Consider the following 16,000-nt stretch of genomic DNA (forward strand, 5'->3'; position numbering starts at 1 on the left):
AGTTCACACAGCGATAGCTTTTTTCCTCTGAAAAATCTTAGTAAAGAATGAGGACCTGAAGTAACTCCAGTGGGTCTGGAAAAACCATTCCATTACATTCTTCCATATATTCCAAGTCAGGCCACTGAGAATAAAGTAATTAAAAGATTAGTAATAAAGTAATTTAAATAGAGTTGATTTTTACTCTCTAAACCTGATTATTGCATGAGTTACCTAAGGGAGGACAAATGTTTCCTCTCAGGGAAACATTGCCTGCCTAAATTAATAGTTCCCGCCTCAGGCACTACAATAAGAAAAATTCTGAAGCTGTATTTGGCCCCTAGAGGGAAAAGTGTCATAGTTATTTGGTATTCACTCAAATTAATAGTTGCTATTAAATATAGCCAGTTTATCATCCTGCAAAGATTTTCCTGTTTAGAAGAGCATAAAACTATTTGTAGCACTTAGTTTTTCTCAGCCTTTGATTGTTATGAATTAATTTGATCTAGAGTCCTAAACTAAACTCTTAAACTAAAATTTCCCATTTGTACTCCACAAATTGGCAGGATATCTGAAAAAAAAAATCATATTCTTAAATATATTCTCTGTCTCCCAATAAGATAGAGGGATTTCTTGTCGGAGAAAAACTGATGAGAAAAGGCTCTGCTTGGTGTCGGGGCCCCGGTTGGGTGCTTGTTCCCAGTTTCCTATGTAGTGGGACCACTGACAAGTTACATAATTGTTGCTTCATTTCTATATCCATATATAACAGCAGTCAATACAAGTGCCTGCTTATAACACAGGTCTGTTGGGATTATGAATGACAATGACAATATCTGAGAAAGTGCATCACATTTCATAGTAAAAAGGTCAACATAGCATCTCTGAAAGGTGGAGGAGGTGGGGAGTGCTGAGGTAGCAGTATGTGTCTCTAGCTGGCTGGCCTCATCTACTCGTAGGATGATGTTGCTGTTTTCTTTTAGATTCCTCTTTAATTGAAAGTGTTGGTCATCCCTTTGTTGAAAATATTATATGTACACATTTTAAAAATCTTAACAATTTACTCCTTGTTTGGATTTGTTACAAGACTAACATCTGTGCAAACAGGTTTAGGGCAGAAGAATGGGAGGACCAAGTAAAGTTGTTGACTTTTGAGTTTGTTTCCAAGACAAAAGGTCATGAAAGATTTCAAGGCTTTCTAAATTATTACACTTATTTAGTGTTTGAGAATTTTATATCCATATGGATAAATGAAGGAGTGAATATTGATTTATGTGAATTATTTACTGGAAAAGCTGGAATTCATCGTCACTAGATCAAATTGCAAGTCTTATCATTTTAGAGCTGGAAGAAACTACAGGAACTTAAATTTGACTTTCTTCATTTGACTTCGTTAAATTTTACTTTCTCAATTTGTAGGTGGCAGAGAGACCAACCAGGAGGGTGCAGCAGTGGTCTAGGAAAGTAACGCTGATGAAAGTGGATTTGAGGCTTTGGCAGTGTAGATGGCCTGGATTTAGGAAATTTCCGAGGTAGAGAATCAACAGAATTTGCTCACCACGTAGGGTTCTGCACGAGGGGCGGTGAGGGACTAGAAAACTTGAGAAGGATGGAGGTTTCCACCTTTATAGGTTGAACATTTGGTTATAACTGCAGGCATCTCTGGCGGAGCCACTTCCCCTAACTATATTGACCTTAAACATTTGTACAGCATATTTGAAAGTTGCTAAGAAAGTAGATTTTAAAAGTCCTCATTACAAGAAAAAAAACATTTTTGTAACTATGTATTGGGATGAATGTTAACTAGATTTATTGAGATCATTTTGCAATATATACAAATATCGAATAATGTACATATGAAACTAATTTTACATGTCAAGCATAACTCAATTTTTTAAAAACTACACTTTAAATGAGAAAAAAGAATCCTGAGCTTTCACAAAAATAAATTTTATGTTTGAAATGTGTATATGGAAGTTCACAATCAAGACTTTTTAAGATAAGCTCTTCGAACTTTTTTTTACCATCAATGGGAAACACGTTCACACAGTTTTAAAAGTTTTTATTTATGTAGTTATTTTCTAGCTTTATTGAAGTATAATTTGATAAAAATTTCATCTATACAACATGATGATTTGAAATACATTGTGAAATGACTGAAAAGTTTTTAAAACCATTTTTACAATTACTTAAAAATTTACAACAGTTGGGTTTAATGAATCGACTATCTTTTCTTTCATCAACAAATGTAATTTGGTACTTGTGATGATGCCAATGGATTTTAAATCCAAACTTTTTCATAACAAGTGTTTAAAAAATAATGATGACATTTTAGGGAGCCCAGCACGTGCATTATTAGTAAGAGCAGTGCCAACGCAGCTGCAGTGGAAGCTGCCGTTAAGTGCCAGGAGCCACGCCCAGCCAATCTCGCCCGCCCCTCCCCCGGCCCAGCTTCCGGTGGGCCTGGCTTTGCGAGGTGCAGCCTCCTTGTGCATCTGGATTGAGAACTTCCTCCGCGGATCCCCAGGGTCTGTCCTGAGATGGAAGTAAGTCCTTAGCAGCACCGGGCATCTTGAACGCATCAGTGAGTGTAGAATGGCTCTTACCTTGCTACCTGCAGGCCCGTGGGCAGGCCAGCTAACCCCACCCACTTGGTTGCCTTCTGAAAAGTCTGGGTGGAGGCTACTTTGGGCTGGCGGGCTCCAATCCCTCCGTTTTCCCCAACGCTCCAGTTGCCCCTGTGAGCTGAGAAAATGGGTATTAGCACACCGTAATCTATTCATGCATGGCACATGTGGTGGGAAACTGCTCTAGAGCAGTGGTTTTCACTTTAGCATGTATCAGAATTATCTGGAGGGCTTATTAAAACACACATTCCCCCAGTTTCTAATTCAGCAGGTCTGGGGTGGGGCCTGGGAATTGGCGTTTCTAATAAATTTCCAGGTTATGCTGCTGCTCTGGCACCACACGTTGAGAACCACTGCCATAGAGGTAAAACACAAGTGTTTTCTACATATTCCATTTAAAGCAGCCCCTTCTCACTCCCTTACCCTGGTTTATTTTCCTTAAGAGCACTTATCCTTACTTGACTTTATGTATTACATGTTTAACTGCTTTTTGCTTGTCCTTGGTAAGGTCCAGGAGAACAGGAACTTTGTTTTGCTCACTGATGTAGTCCCATCTTCTAAAACAGTGCCTGGGCACATAGTAGGAGCTCAAAGATACCAGTATTTGTTGCATGAATGAACGTGTCTTTTGGAAGCCAAAACTGAAACCATGAGTGGAAAAGCCACTCAAGAAGAGGGGGAAAAAGAGTAAGAAGGAGTAAGGGTCAAGGACAGGCCCTGCGATACATGAACATTTAATGGAATAACAGAAATAAGAAATAGCAGCAAGCTAGGAGCCAAGCCCAGTACGGCAGCATCATAGTAATCCACAGAGGAGAGATTTTCAGGAAGGGAGGGGACACAAACAGTAAACAGCAGAGATGATCTAAGATGAAAAGACTGAAAAGTCCTTAAGAGTTGTCAATTAGAAGATTTGTCATTGATGTTTTTGGTAAAAGTAACTTAAGAAAGATGTCCAGAGTAGCAGGCTGATTGCTTTGGATTGAGTATTGAATGATGGATGAAAAAGTGGGGAAAAAATGAATGTTGATTGTTTATTCAAGGATTTGGCAATGAAGGAATGGCTAGGGAGGGGTGTAGATCAAAAGAGTTTGTTTCTCTGTCTCTCTTTCTGTGTTGTGTGTGTAAGATAAAAAGAACTAGAGCATAATTTTATATTATAGGAAAGGAGTCTGTAAAGAGATGTTGAATATACAGGACTGTGTAATAATAACCAAAGGTCAAGGTCATGGTCCTACAGGAGTTGGGGAATAGACTCAGGAGGATGGATGGATAGAATGAATGGCCCCTCATCCTTTGAGACAAGGAGGATAGATGTGAAGGAGGCTAGTTTAGAGGCCTGGGCTGGAAATTGAGGGGGTTCATTTATGAGAACCTCCATTTTCTCTGGGAGTCGGAGCAGAGTCATTTTCTAGTGGTGAGGCAGGTGTGGGTAAGAAGTGCAAGAGGAATGGCAAAAGCTTGGAGTAATTGCTGTGGGAAACAGAATTGAACAGTGACATCAAATGTCCCCAATTGGACATAATGTTAAAAAACTTTGGGAGGCAGGAATGCTGTATTGGTTCTATCAGGAGCTTCTAACTCATGCATTATTCCCTCGCTATGTTTTTCAAAAGATTCTCTGATTTTTGTCATGAGGCATATATTAACGCTCCAGGAGCTTTTTTCTTTTTTTAAACAAAACAAAACAAAACAAAACAAAACAAAACAACTATCTCCTTACTGGCTGTTTTGTAAGGCAAGAATGCTGGTAGGAGCAGCTGCAATTGAGATACACTCCCAGATGGAAATGGGGCTGGGAGGAGACCAGGTGGAGACAGTTAATTACCAGAAGAAAAGTGGGCTCTGGTTACCATAATAAGCAGCAGGGTGGAAAACACGGTAGTCTTGACTCACAGAGCTCTGTGGTTGTAGTTAATTAATTGTAGGGTCCCAAGGAATGAATTCAACAAGCCCACTAAGTCTTTGTTTTGTGTAACAACAAAAATAAAAAAACCAACAAAACACAATTCTAGGTCTGGGGAACAGAGGCATCTCAGGAGCGAGAGACATGATTTGTCACCCCATTCCCAGAAGTAAATCAGATCCCAGACCCAGAGCCTCTTGTGTGTAGCCCAAATATTATTTTTCACGGATGCTGCTGATACACTGTACTAAGTACTGTAAACCTTTGTCCTAGCCTTTCCCCAGAGGCCTGTGATTCTTTATGGATAACTGCTCTGGAAAAAAAAGTACCTAAACTTTTCAGTGACTGTCAGTAATTTCTGGGACCCAAAATATGGTTTGCCATCAACATTCTGAGCTTATAGACATTAGGTAATAAATGAATTCTGGCCCATGTTCACCTTTGGGCAGGGCTAGTGGTACCGTGAATTAATCCCCTGGTCATGTACCTTACTTGCCAAGTGAATTGCTGCAATAGTTCATCTTAGCAACTGACAGAATTCCTACATTGGCTCGTCCACCCATTGATTAAGGGCTATTCTGGTAAAATGCCAAGTGTAGGGCTAAAATAGTACATCAAAAGCATCAACATATACCTGGAGAATTGCAGAGATGAGTGTCACCATCAAAGGTATGAAAGATATGGGGTATGATGGTTCCCACCTCATTCCCACTCACTTCCCAGGGTAGTCACCACAAAAGACTGCTAGTCTTAGAGAATGACAGTGCATCATTGTAAACCCAAGTAAGTGAGGATTCCAATTGTAGCTACACTTCCAAATGGGGTCACCTTACTGAAGCAACCCAAACAGCCTCTGACACTCGGTTTGCAGTTACTGATCTGGGATTTCGCTCCAGAATATCTTTTTAAAAATCTCCTTTTTTTCATACTACACACCAGTAACTTTTTCAGTCATTAGTGGTGTTTTTATTGTCCATCACTTTTTGTCCTATTCTTGTTTGTCTCTGTATCAGTTTCTTCACTCTTAAACAGGGTTCATAATTGGACATTTATCAGAGTAATGGGGAAGAAAAATTAGATTATATAAAGAGCATGTAGTAAGAGCTAAATATGTGTTACCTATTGTATCAGATAACTGGGGATGAGAATCTGGGATAATGTGGTTTTTCAGTTCACTGTTCATGCAGGAGTTATTCTCTAGTTAGTGAAACGATAAACTTTCCGAATCCTTGCATGTCTGAACATGTGTTTTCTCCTATTTGAATGTCGAATTGGATGGTAAAGTATTTCAACTCCAGCTTTGAAGATATTGCCCCATTGTGAAATCCAATAGCAACCCAATTTCCATTGCTTTATAGGTAACCTATTTCTATATAAAATCTCTTGATTTCCTTTCTCCTAGGTTTTATCTAAGATGGAATCTTTTTCATTAGTTATTCTAAGAATTTAGTGGACCCTTTTAATCTGAAAATTTGTGTTTTTATTCAAATCTGGGACATTTTCTTCTTTTTAAACCCCAAACCCTCACCACCATTCTTTCTGTTATTTCTATAACACCTGTCATTCAGATCTTGGAATGTCTGGATCCATTCTTTGTGTCCCCTCATTTCCCTTTTTGTTCATTTGCTATTTAGCCCTGTCCATTCTGCTATATGCAAGTATACTAGCTCATAAATCTTTTCTATTTTCTGTCTTTCAGGGATTCGTCAATATTCCTGGCTCATTGGTGGAACATTTTGTTTCCTAGAGCTTTTTTTGGATTTACAATGGCATGGGATTTCAGACCAGGTTTCCTTCTTGATTAAAATTCCTTGGTTTTCTTTTGGTTTGTCTTGTCCCTTTAATTAGACTGTACATTAAGGTGGCACTTTTTATGCTGTGCCTTCCTAGTCCATACCTCCTAAACTACAGTTTTCTGTTTTTTGAGGATCTTATAAATCTTAAATCTTGCTGGTTCCACCCATCCAATAAATACATCCCCAATTTATTTCCCCAAATACATCCATGTCTTTAGTTTCCCGCTCTTTTCTCTCCAGTGGCACCTGCAATGTTCTCTACTCATTCAGGAAGCCCTCCTCGCCCTATCCGTTCCTCTAGCTCTGCAGTGATTCTCCACCAAGTATCAGAATGCCTGTAATTTCCCCTAATAGACCTAGAACTACTGAATCAGAATCTCTGCTGATCAGATGTGGGCATCTTTTCCCCCCTTAAATAAGCTCCACAGGTGATTCTGAGGCACAGGGCACACCCAAGTTAACCTTTCTTCCAGCTGCCCGTCCCTAGCGCGGGACGGCCCCCTGCCTGGGAGGTGGTCGGAGAGGTTCTCGCGCTGCAGTCCCACCTCCTGCGTTCCACTCACGTCGAAGGAGGTACGCGCTGGCGATCCCAGAAGGCAGCCAACGCTGCCTGGGAGCCCGGCCAAGCGACCCCGCAACTTGCAAGGACCCTTGACTGGACCCCCGAGCGGCCAGCCCTGCCCAACGGTCCCGAGGGCCGCGCGCCTTCGGGCTGGAACGCGGCGCTGTTGCGCACGCCATCGGCCGTCGGGCACCGGTGCGCAGGCGCGCGCGGGCCCCCCCCCCCCCCCCCCCACTGGCTCTTCCTCGGCTGCACCCTTGGGAAGAGCGCCTTTGACACTACAGGGTCGCAACGGCAGCGCGGGCGCCGGGGCGAGACGGGTGAGGGGCGGCCACACAGGGCCGGCCACAAAGGGGTGCTTCACCTGTACTCCTCCCGCTGGCCTCTGTCACCCCAGGTCGTGGACAGTCCCCGGGGCAGGTGGAAAGACAGCTCCCCACACCACCAGGGGCCGTAAGACGTTGGGGGCGGGGAAAGGGACTTCTCATCCCGGCCAGGTGGAGAGGGGGTGAGCGAAGGGGACTTCGGTAGGAGGAAGTGGGGAGCCTCCCGTCTGTTGAAGCTGGAAAAAGTATGCTGGGGTGAGCGTCTTTACCTGGAGCTGTCTCCGTGCATGAGGGAAGACCATTTTGCGTTTGCTTCATTCCCAGTCCTGGTTTCCAGAATCCATTCTGAATAGATAGATTAGTAAGACCCCAAGTAAACCCGAGTTAACGCTTTAGAACTTGGACTTCTCACACAACAGCCAGTGGCAGTCATTTCTGGAGACACAGGTAAGTTAATCACAGGTTGAGATTTAGAGTTGGAATTGCGGGGAGGCTTGGTGAAACCCAAGATTCAGAGAACCCTTATAATACTGCTTCTGCCTTACCACCTTGACAACTCCCTTCTCAGTTGTTTATATTCCACTATCGGTCGTTTTGAACTCCCCCCTCCCCCCCCATCTTGGTTTTGCTTGCTTTTCCTCATGAGCAGTGTTTCTGCCTTAAATCCTGTAGGGGCAATGTCTGAACAAGAGCGCATACAGGAATGCCTGAGGAAGGAAATAAGGTCACTTCTCATTTCCGCCAAAGATGGTTTGACCCCCCAGCAGTTGGAAAAGGAGTACCTTTTGATGGTTGGCAACCACTTACCACTCCGAATCCTTGGGTATCGTTCCACTATGGAGCTGATGTTGGACATGCCTGATGTTGTAAGCGTCTGCCCTGGTGGGGATGGCACTGTCATACTAAAAGGTAAGTTAAGGTTTGAAGGTCTGTAAAAAGGATCGCTTATCAAAGAGTTGTTTTAGCAAGTATCCTGCATGTTAGGCAGGGAATTTCAATTTTTTGCAGGGGAGGGGGCAATCATAGGCCCCTTTGAGGTTGTGAGCAAAGTTAGAGCATTAGCAAAACTAAGAAACCTTTCCCCAGAAAATGTGCATTCACAAACACTGCATTTTGCTTGTGATTTCAGGTTATTGCACCTGAAGTTGGGAGAAATGTAACAGTGGGACTTTTTAATTATAAAATAATTTTTTAAATTCCACAAAGCACAAAAAAAATTGCAGGGAAGTTTGTTGTTTATCTCAAGAGTTTCAAACCTTTCAGGAGTCCATTAGCAGTAATGATAACATACTAGGTTTTATCTACCTTCATCCTCTGGTAGAGGAGCTAGTCAGCTGTTGTCCAAAATGCAAAAAATGAAAGAACCAAGCGTTCGTACTTAGTACTTACCATGTTGTCTAGATACACAGCTCCTTGGAGAGTTACAAAAAAAACAAAAAAAAGAAGTCCATGTAACCACAGATGCAAAGGATGAAGAAGGGGGTAAGTTTTCACCTAAATATGATTTCTTTTTTTATATCCCTTTAGCCATTCCAGATGAATACACCAAAGGAATAGCAAGTTTAGTTGCAAGACAGAGGAGCAGCCATAAGGTTCAAAACTCTGTGCAGAAAGGAAGGGCCATTGTTTGCTCTGGGCCAACCTCTCTTCGGCGAGTACCTTACCGAGGAAGGGTGCCCCCTATTCTTCCAGCTGTTGTGAAGAGTGAGTTGAAGGACCTCCTGGCGTTATCTCCTGTTCTCCTTTCTGATTTTGACAAGGCATTTGCCAAGCGATTTGGACGCTCCTTCCAGTACATGCAGTACGGGTTCCTATCTATGTTTGAAGTGCTGAATGCTGCTTCAGATGTCATTTCTGTAGAGCAGACCAGAGCAGGTTCTTTGTTAATGCTAAAGAAGAGCGTATCAGAGGAAAAGCAGAGAGGATGGCCAGCAGGTAAGCATGTTAGCCTTGGTAACTGTATTGTGGACGAGCAAATTTTGGAGCAGTTCTGACTCATACAGAGGCGTGGAAAGGCTATGCATCACCAATTTGTTGATGTTGAATCCTTGCTCTATAACTCACTAGCTGAGTGATCCCAGGCAAATTACTTAAGGTGTCTGATGAGCATTAGTTTCCTCATCTCTCGAATGGAAATAATAATACTTGCTTCTTGGGGTTGTGCTTGAGGATTAAATGAGATGAGGTCTGTAAGTGCTTGGCATTTAGTAAGCTCCCAGTAAGTAGTAGCTGTTATAAAAACAAGATCAGCTCTCTCTAGAGCCCTGTAAATGAACATTAGTTCTATGTGTTTATGTAAAGAAGATATAACATGAAACATGAAAAGTTTTAAAAATAATACTGGTTAGTAGCATTTACCATCTGATTTTTGCCATCACTGATCTTTGATACCACAGCAGGCACTGCGTTATTTATGTAGTGTAATGATAACCACCTTATTTGTATAGCATTTTACCTTGGGTTCTCATCGCCTGCCATAGACAAGAAGGCTGAGTGACTCTTGTCTGATAGATAAGGATACTAAAGCTCAGGAAGCAAAATGACTTTTCCAAAGTCACATGGTTGGAAAAGTGGTACAGCCAGAATTAGATACCCAGCTCTTACCGGTATTACTGCTCATCCAGTGCTTTTCCTCCCCAATCACGGTCCTTCCCAGAGATTCAGAAGACCAATATGATCATTTGTATGTATAGTGTTTCTCTAGGCCCTCAACAGTATAGAAGCTATACACTGAGCCAATTTGGGGGATTCTATGCCTATTTCAGTGATTTTTCTTTACTCCAAAATCTGTATTTAGATTAATATAGGTGAACCATGAGAATGTCATGAGTTTACAAACCAGTATTTAAACAGTGGTGGGTAATGTAATTGTAAGAGGATATGCCAGGGGGGTTACATGCTCTGGTCAGGGAAGGCCAGGGGGGGCCACTGAGTGTTTAGGTTCTAACCCACAACGCGATCAGTGTTCTTTAGGTGCTCAAACTTAGGGAGACTATCACTATTAAACTTACAAGCGTTTCATGTTCCCAATCCATGGCCCCTTTCTCCTGTCATCAGGATATCTTGGAAGTAATTGGTTTTTTCGGTGATCTTGATCTTAGGATAAAGAAAGGGGTGAGATCAAGTGATACATCTTTCATGTTGTATAATAGAATACACCTTTCCAGTGGTATTTCCCTCCCTGCAAATCTTGAAGGAAAAAAACTATACTCTTGAATAATATCCTTTATTCTATAGCTTTTCATGCCCCCTCACCCCCGCCCCGTCTTACCCCCTTACACACACATACTGCTAGGTGGTTATCCAGTTTGAGAAGCGTAATTCTAAACAGACTCCTTACTTAGAGACTTGTTGGTCTCCTAAACAGGATACAGCTTTTTAGATTTTTGCGTGTCGAATCCTGCCTCTCTCTAATTACATTCAGGTGACCTTAAGTGGAGTTTTAGATAGTCCCAATTTTTTCAGTAACACACTTGTGATCTCTTGGTTTTCTTCTATAGATGACTAATCACTTCCATTATATGTAAATTTTATTGGCTTAATATTGAAAATGTAAGATTACTTTCCTTAATTTTTAGTTCTAAGTTGAGGGCAGTTAGGTCACAGTAGCCTCTATGTATAATCACCAGGAAATAAACTAGAAATTTCTAGTGACAATTTTTCTCTCCTTTTATTCACAAAAGGAAAATTTTTTACCCAGCGTTTTAGAATGAAACAAGAAGGGTCATATCCCCCAGGCTCTCCGGTAGCAAAGGCACGCTTTTCACAACCCACTACAAACATGGAAGCACCGAAGCAAATATTAAACATGGAAAAGACTTCTAAGATAAATGTAGTGGAGACTTCAAGGCTGAATCACACTGAAAATTTAAACCAGGTGAGATACTGGAGTTTGGAGATATAAATACAATGAAAAGGTGTTTAAATTCAGTGGTTATTGCTTAGATCTGGTGGAAGAGCTGACCCTTTAAAATTCAAGTCCTTCACCGATTTCAGATTTAACTTAAGCATTTTCTGTCGACGTGAGGATTGGTAAGAAGCGGGAGGTGGCAGTGAGAAAAGACTGCAATTTTCTCAACTCCCTGGTTTCTACTATTTTCTGAAGATGACTCCCAAATTTTTATCTGTAGGCCTAGCTTTCTCACCAAAGTTATTGAAGCATATTTACAACTTAACTCATGAATAGCTTCACCTGAATGGCTGGGCCTGAGCACTGGAATCCTGGTATGTTTCTGTGACTATAATGCTGAAGGACTTTGAATAAGAACTGCTAGAATGTAACCAACAAAGGCCTGGTTAAGTCAGCAAGATAACAACCTAAATTGAGATCAGAATAAGCACATGGAAATTAAACTCCAAATATAAAAGGGCCTTATTGCTGTAACTTAAAAAAATTAGCTTTAGTTACATAATATAGTAAAAATTACCCATTTTAAATGAGCAGTTTGAGTTTTGACAAATGTATCTAGTCATGTAATCACCATCAAAGTCAAAAAACAGAACATTTCTATCATCCCCCAAAAGTTTCTTCATGCCACTTTGTACGTTGATCTTTTTCCCCAACTACAGCCACAGACAACCACTGCTTTCTAGAACTATAATTTTGACTTTCGAGGAGTCTCATATAAATGGAATGAAATAACATCTAGCCTTTTGTGTCTAGCTTCTTTAACTTTGCATGACGCTTTGGAGGTTTATCCTGCATGTATCAGTAGTTTGTTCTTTTTACTTGACTATCATTGAATATCATTCCACTATATCGCTATACCTCAATTTGTTATCCATTCCCCGTTACATGATATTTGGGTAGTTTTCCTGTTTGGGGTGTTATAAATAAAGCTGCTATGAACATCTGCATACACCTTGTATGAAGATGGACTTCATTTCTCTTGGGTAAATACCTAGGAGTAGAATTGCTAGGTCATGCACTTAAGTGTATGTTTAACTTGGTAAAAAATTGCCCAACTTTTCCAGAATGGCTGTAGGATTTTACTTTCTCATGAGCTATGGATGAGAGTTCCAGTTGCATCTTTGTCAACATTTGATATTGTCAATTTTTAAAATATTAGCCATTTCAGTGGGTGTGTAGTGGTTATCTCATTATGGTTTTAATTAAAATTTCTCTGATGATGAATTATGTTGGGCATCTTTTCATGAGCATATTTTCCATTTGTAGATCTTTGAAGTGTGTATTCATATCTTTTGCTCATTCTTAAAAATTGAGTTGTCTTTGTATTGAGTTGGAAGAATTATTTATATATTCTGGACAGAAGTCCTTTATCAGAAACATGTTTCGCAGATATATTCTCCCCGTCTATGCTTGTCTCTTCCTTCATTTCCTTAATCTGTCTTTTTGTGGAGAAGTCTTTAATTTTGATGAAACCTAATTTATTTATATTTTTCTTTTGAGTGTTGCCTATATAATAGATCTTTGCTTAATCCAAAGTCACAACATGTTCTGTGTTTTCTTCTAGAAGTTTTAAGATTTTTGTTTTTAGGTCTATTATTCATTTGAGTTAATTTTTGTATAAGGCACCAGGTATGGATCAAGTTTTAGTTGGATTATAATTTTGAGGTGTGTGAGTTTCTGTGCCAGTCCTACGCTGTTTTAATTTTGGTACTTTTAAATTCATCTTAATGTTTTTTAAGGCAAGTCTCCCGTAATTAATCTCTTTCCACAGTTTTCTACTCTAAATTAGAAAAATTATTTTTGTAAGCTCTGAAATTTCAGTAAGATTGTTCTGAGAATTACATTTTTAAAAATGTGAAGACTTCTCACATTACATTAAATGTATTCATTCAATAATGTATGCAGCTTTCTATTTATTCAATATTATGTCCTTCGATGAAGATATAGTTTTCTTCATTAGAGTTTTGCACATTTCTTATAAGTGAGTTTTGCACATTTCTTTTAAGTGTACTCTTAGGGATTGTGTAGTGTGACACTTTTATTGCTATTGAGAATGGGATTCTAACAGCTTATGGCTTATGAGGAAAGAAATTGATTTTTTTAAATATTATTTTGAAACTGGTCACCTTATAGAACTTGTTTTAATAGCTTTCTCATAAGTTTTCCAGATAGACCACGATAATATTTATAAATAATTTTGCTTTGTTTTTTTCCATTGTGTAATGTTCTTATTTCCATTTCCTAAATTTATTGTACTGACTAAAAATTCAAAAAAAAAAAAATTAAAGAGTGATAGTGCGTATTTCTTTTTCAGTGCTTTAAAACTATAAAATTGAGTGGGAAGGCTCTGCCTTGAACTATCGGAACTAGCCAGTAACAAATGCAAAGTTTAGGACCTTTGCTCCTGGCATTTCACTTCCAGTTCAATTTTTTGCCATCAGAACTATTTAAATTTTGTTCTAGGAGTGGGTTCTAGTTCCTAAACTGTATATTTTAATTTCCTAGCAGGACAGACTACATAATTAGCAGATCCTACATAATCCTATTTATAAAAAGTACAACTTTTCCATTTCTTTAGAATTGTATATCTGTCCATTTGCTAGGTGTTCCCTCAAAATTCTGCAAGTTTATGTGTTTCTTTATGTGCATAGGAAAAGAATAAACAAACATATAAAAATATTTAAATTGTAAATTTATGGACAACTTTTATTTTATTTTTGATCATCTTTATGTTTTTCCACAGTGAACATGTTATTTTGTTGTAAGAAAAACATGCTATTAAAAAGAAAAAAAAGTCAAGTGTTCCTTTGCAAAATGAGAATTAGTGTTTCTTCATTTTTCACCTGCAAGAGAAACAGTCAAGCTTGGTCATTAATATCCTACCATCGCCCAATTGCCATGCTTTGTTTCACAAAGCAAATGGTTTAGAACAATTTAAAGCCTGTTTTGCAAGATACGAATAATCTTTTACCAAATTCTACTCATTTATCTTGACCTCTTGAGAGGAAGTTTAGATGAGGAATGAAAATGTGAATGGGTGATTATAGATTAGCTATGTTTTTTAGTGAATGAAGCCTCAGATGCTATGTCCAGCCCAGCTCATCAGAATTCTCTGCATTGGTGTGTAGTCTTAGATCACAGCTAACAATGGAATTACTTTCCGTCAGTGCCTATAAGAGTGTTTGGTCAAGGAACAAGAATCTGGCATTTCTAGGCTTTCTAGCCTTGACACCATCTAGTAATCCATCCTATCCTACCCCCAGTCTTATACATTAGAAAACTTTACTGTAATATTCAGCATGAGATTTAAAGTAGGTAGACCTGGAATTATAAAAGATCTACTCTTAAGTGAATGAAAAATCAGGGGCTGGGTCTCAGTAGCCACCTAACTTTTAATCTGCACCCAAATAATTGATAGTTTTTACATGGATGAGAGGCTTTGGTATTGCATGTAAGAAAAGAAGGTATTTTATTTCACTTGATGACCTGGCTCAGCAGTCTTTTTAAGAATTGCTTAAATTCTTAAATTGCTTCAATTCTTAAATCAGTGATCAGTCAATCACTGATCACCTCCTACTCTTACTCCCCCCCCCACACACGTTATAATTTCTACCCTCTAATTATAACTATCCCCATGATTACCTGGACTTTAAGAATTCTCCCTGCCTCTATTCAGTTTAAAGTCAGCTTAATTTAGTCGTTTAGCTTGAGGCAAAAAAACTTCTTTTTTTTTTTTGTCATCTTCTTGAGAAGCATTCTGTTCCTAGCTAAGAGCCCATCATTTTGACATCATAAGCCCAGACTTGGCAAATATTTTCTCTAAAAGGCCATATAATACATAGCTGAGGCTTCGAGGGCCAAAGGGTCTCTATCGTAATTACTGAACTCTGCCCTTGTAATGTTAAAGCATTAGAATATGTTAGAAATATGTAAATGAGTGTGTGTGGCTGCATGTGGCCATGTTCCAATAAAACTTTATTGGTGGATACTGAAATTTGAATTTCATATCATTTTCACATGTCACAAAATATTGTTTATTTTTCCGTCAACCATTTAAAAATGTCAAAACCATTCTTAGCTCATGGGCTGTACGAAGACAGATGGTAGGCCAGATTTGACTCATAGCAGTAGTTTGCTGACCTGTTACAAGCCATACTTCATAGAGACAAATCACGTTTGTATTCACCATCCTGCCCTTTACCTCCCAGTTTCTCAAACTCTTGGAATTGATTAAAAACCAGCAAAAACCTACCTCTATGTTCCAAGGTCCGTTAGCTTTCTGTGTAAAACTTGTGAGGCTGTTTCCTTGGTCTCTTATTATTCATCCCTGTAGAATCAGCAATTCCTCTTTCTCCGTTGTATTATTTCTAAATTTCTGTGGAGTCCACCATCGTATTAGCCCCTCTTTCTATTCTTACTCTCTTAGCATCCTAGTTAAAACTCTTGCCCAGAGAGTTGCTGTGGTCTCCTAACTAACTGGTTTTCTATCTCTCTAATCTAATTTTCTGCCAGATTAAAATTCTGATAATGCCTCTCCTTTGCTAAAAATCTCTGGTATCGGTTTTTGTTTACATAACCAAGAAAAATTCCTTAGTTTGGCGTTTAAAGTATTCTGTAGTATGACTTTAGTCTTCCTTTCCCAGTTTTCTCTTCCACTAGTCTTCCCTAATGCGTTCAGGTATTTTTTTTCCTTTGTCCATGAAGAGCTCTTCATTGCCCTCTCTACCACCTCTCTCTGCAGTATTCTCCCCATCCTTCAAGGTCCTTCTAAAAGGAAGCCTTCCATATGTTTATAACGTAATGTGATTTGTCTCTCTGCACTTTTGTACCTCTTTAATGGTGCTTAGAGTCAACCTTAGGTTATAGCTGTTTGTACATTTATCTCATTTCCCTA

The 16,000-nt window shown here is 39.4% G+C and overlaps 1 protein-coding gene across 1 annotated transcript in view; it reads left to right on the forward strand.

Annotated features, from left to right (window-relative positions):
- TDRD5 (tudor domain containing 5) overlaps positions 1-16,000 on the forward strand; it is a 67,434-nt gene that overhangs the window by 19,420 nt on the left and 32,014 nt on the right. Inside the window, exons 3-5 of the mRNA XM_033091990.1 lie at positions 7,869-8,105; positions 8,724-9,131; positions 10,880-11,073. Of these exons, the coding sequence (XP_032947881.1) occupies positions 7,874-8,105; positions 8,724-9,131; positions 10,880-11,073 (834 nt within the window). The 5' untranslated portion in view covers positions 7,869-7,873. The remainder of the gene's footprint in view (positions 1-7,868; positions 8,106-8,723; positions 9,132-10,879; positions 11,074-16,000) is intronic.

The sequence above is a fragment of the Rhinolophus ferrumequinum genome, chromosome 22 (assembly GCF_004115265.2).
Source record: "Rhinolophus ferrumequinum isolate MPI-CBG mRhiFer1 chromosome 22, mRhiFer1_v1.p, whole genome shotgun sequence".
NCBI lineage: Eukaryota > Metazoa > Chordata > Mammalia > Chiroptera > Rhinolophidae > Rhinolophus > Rhinolophus ferrumequinum.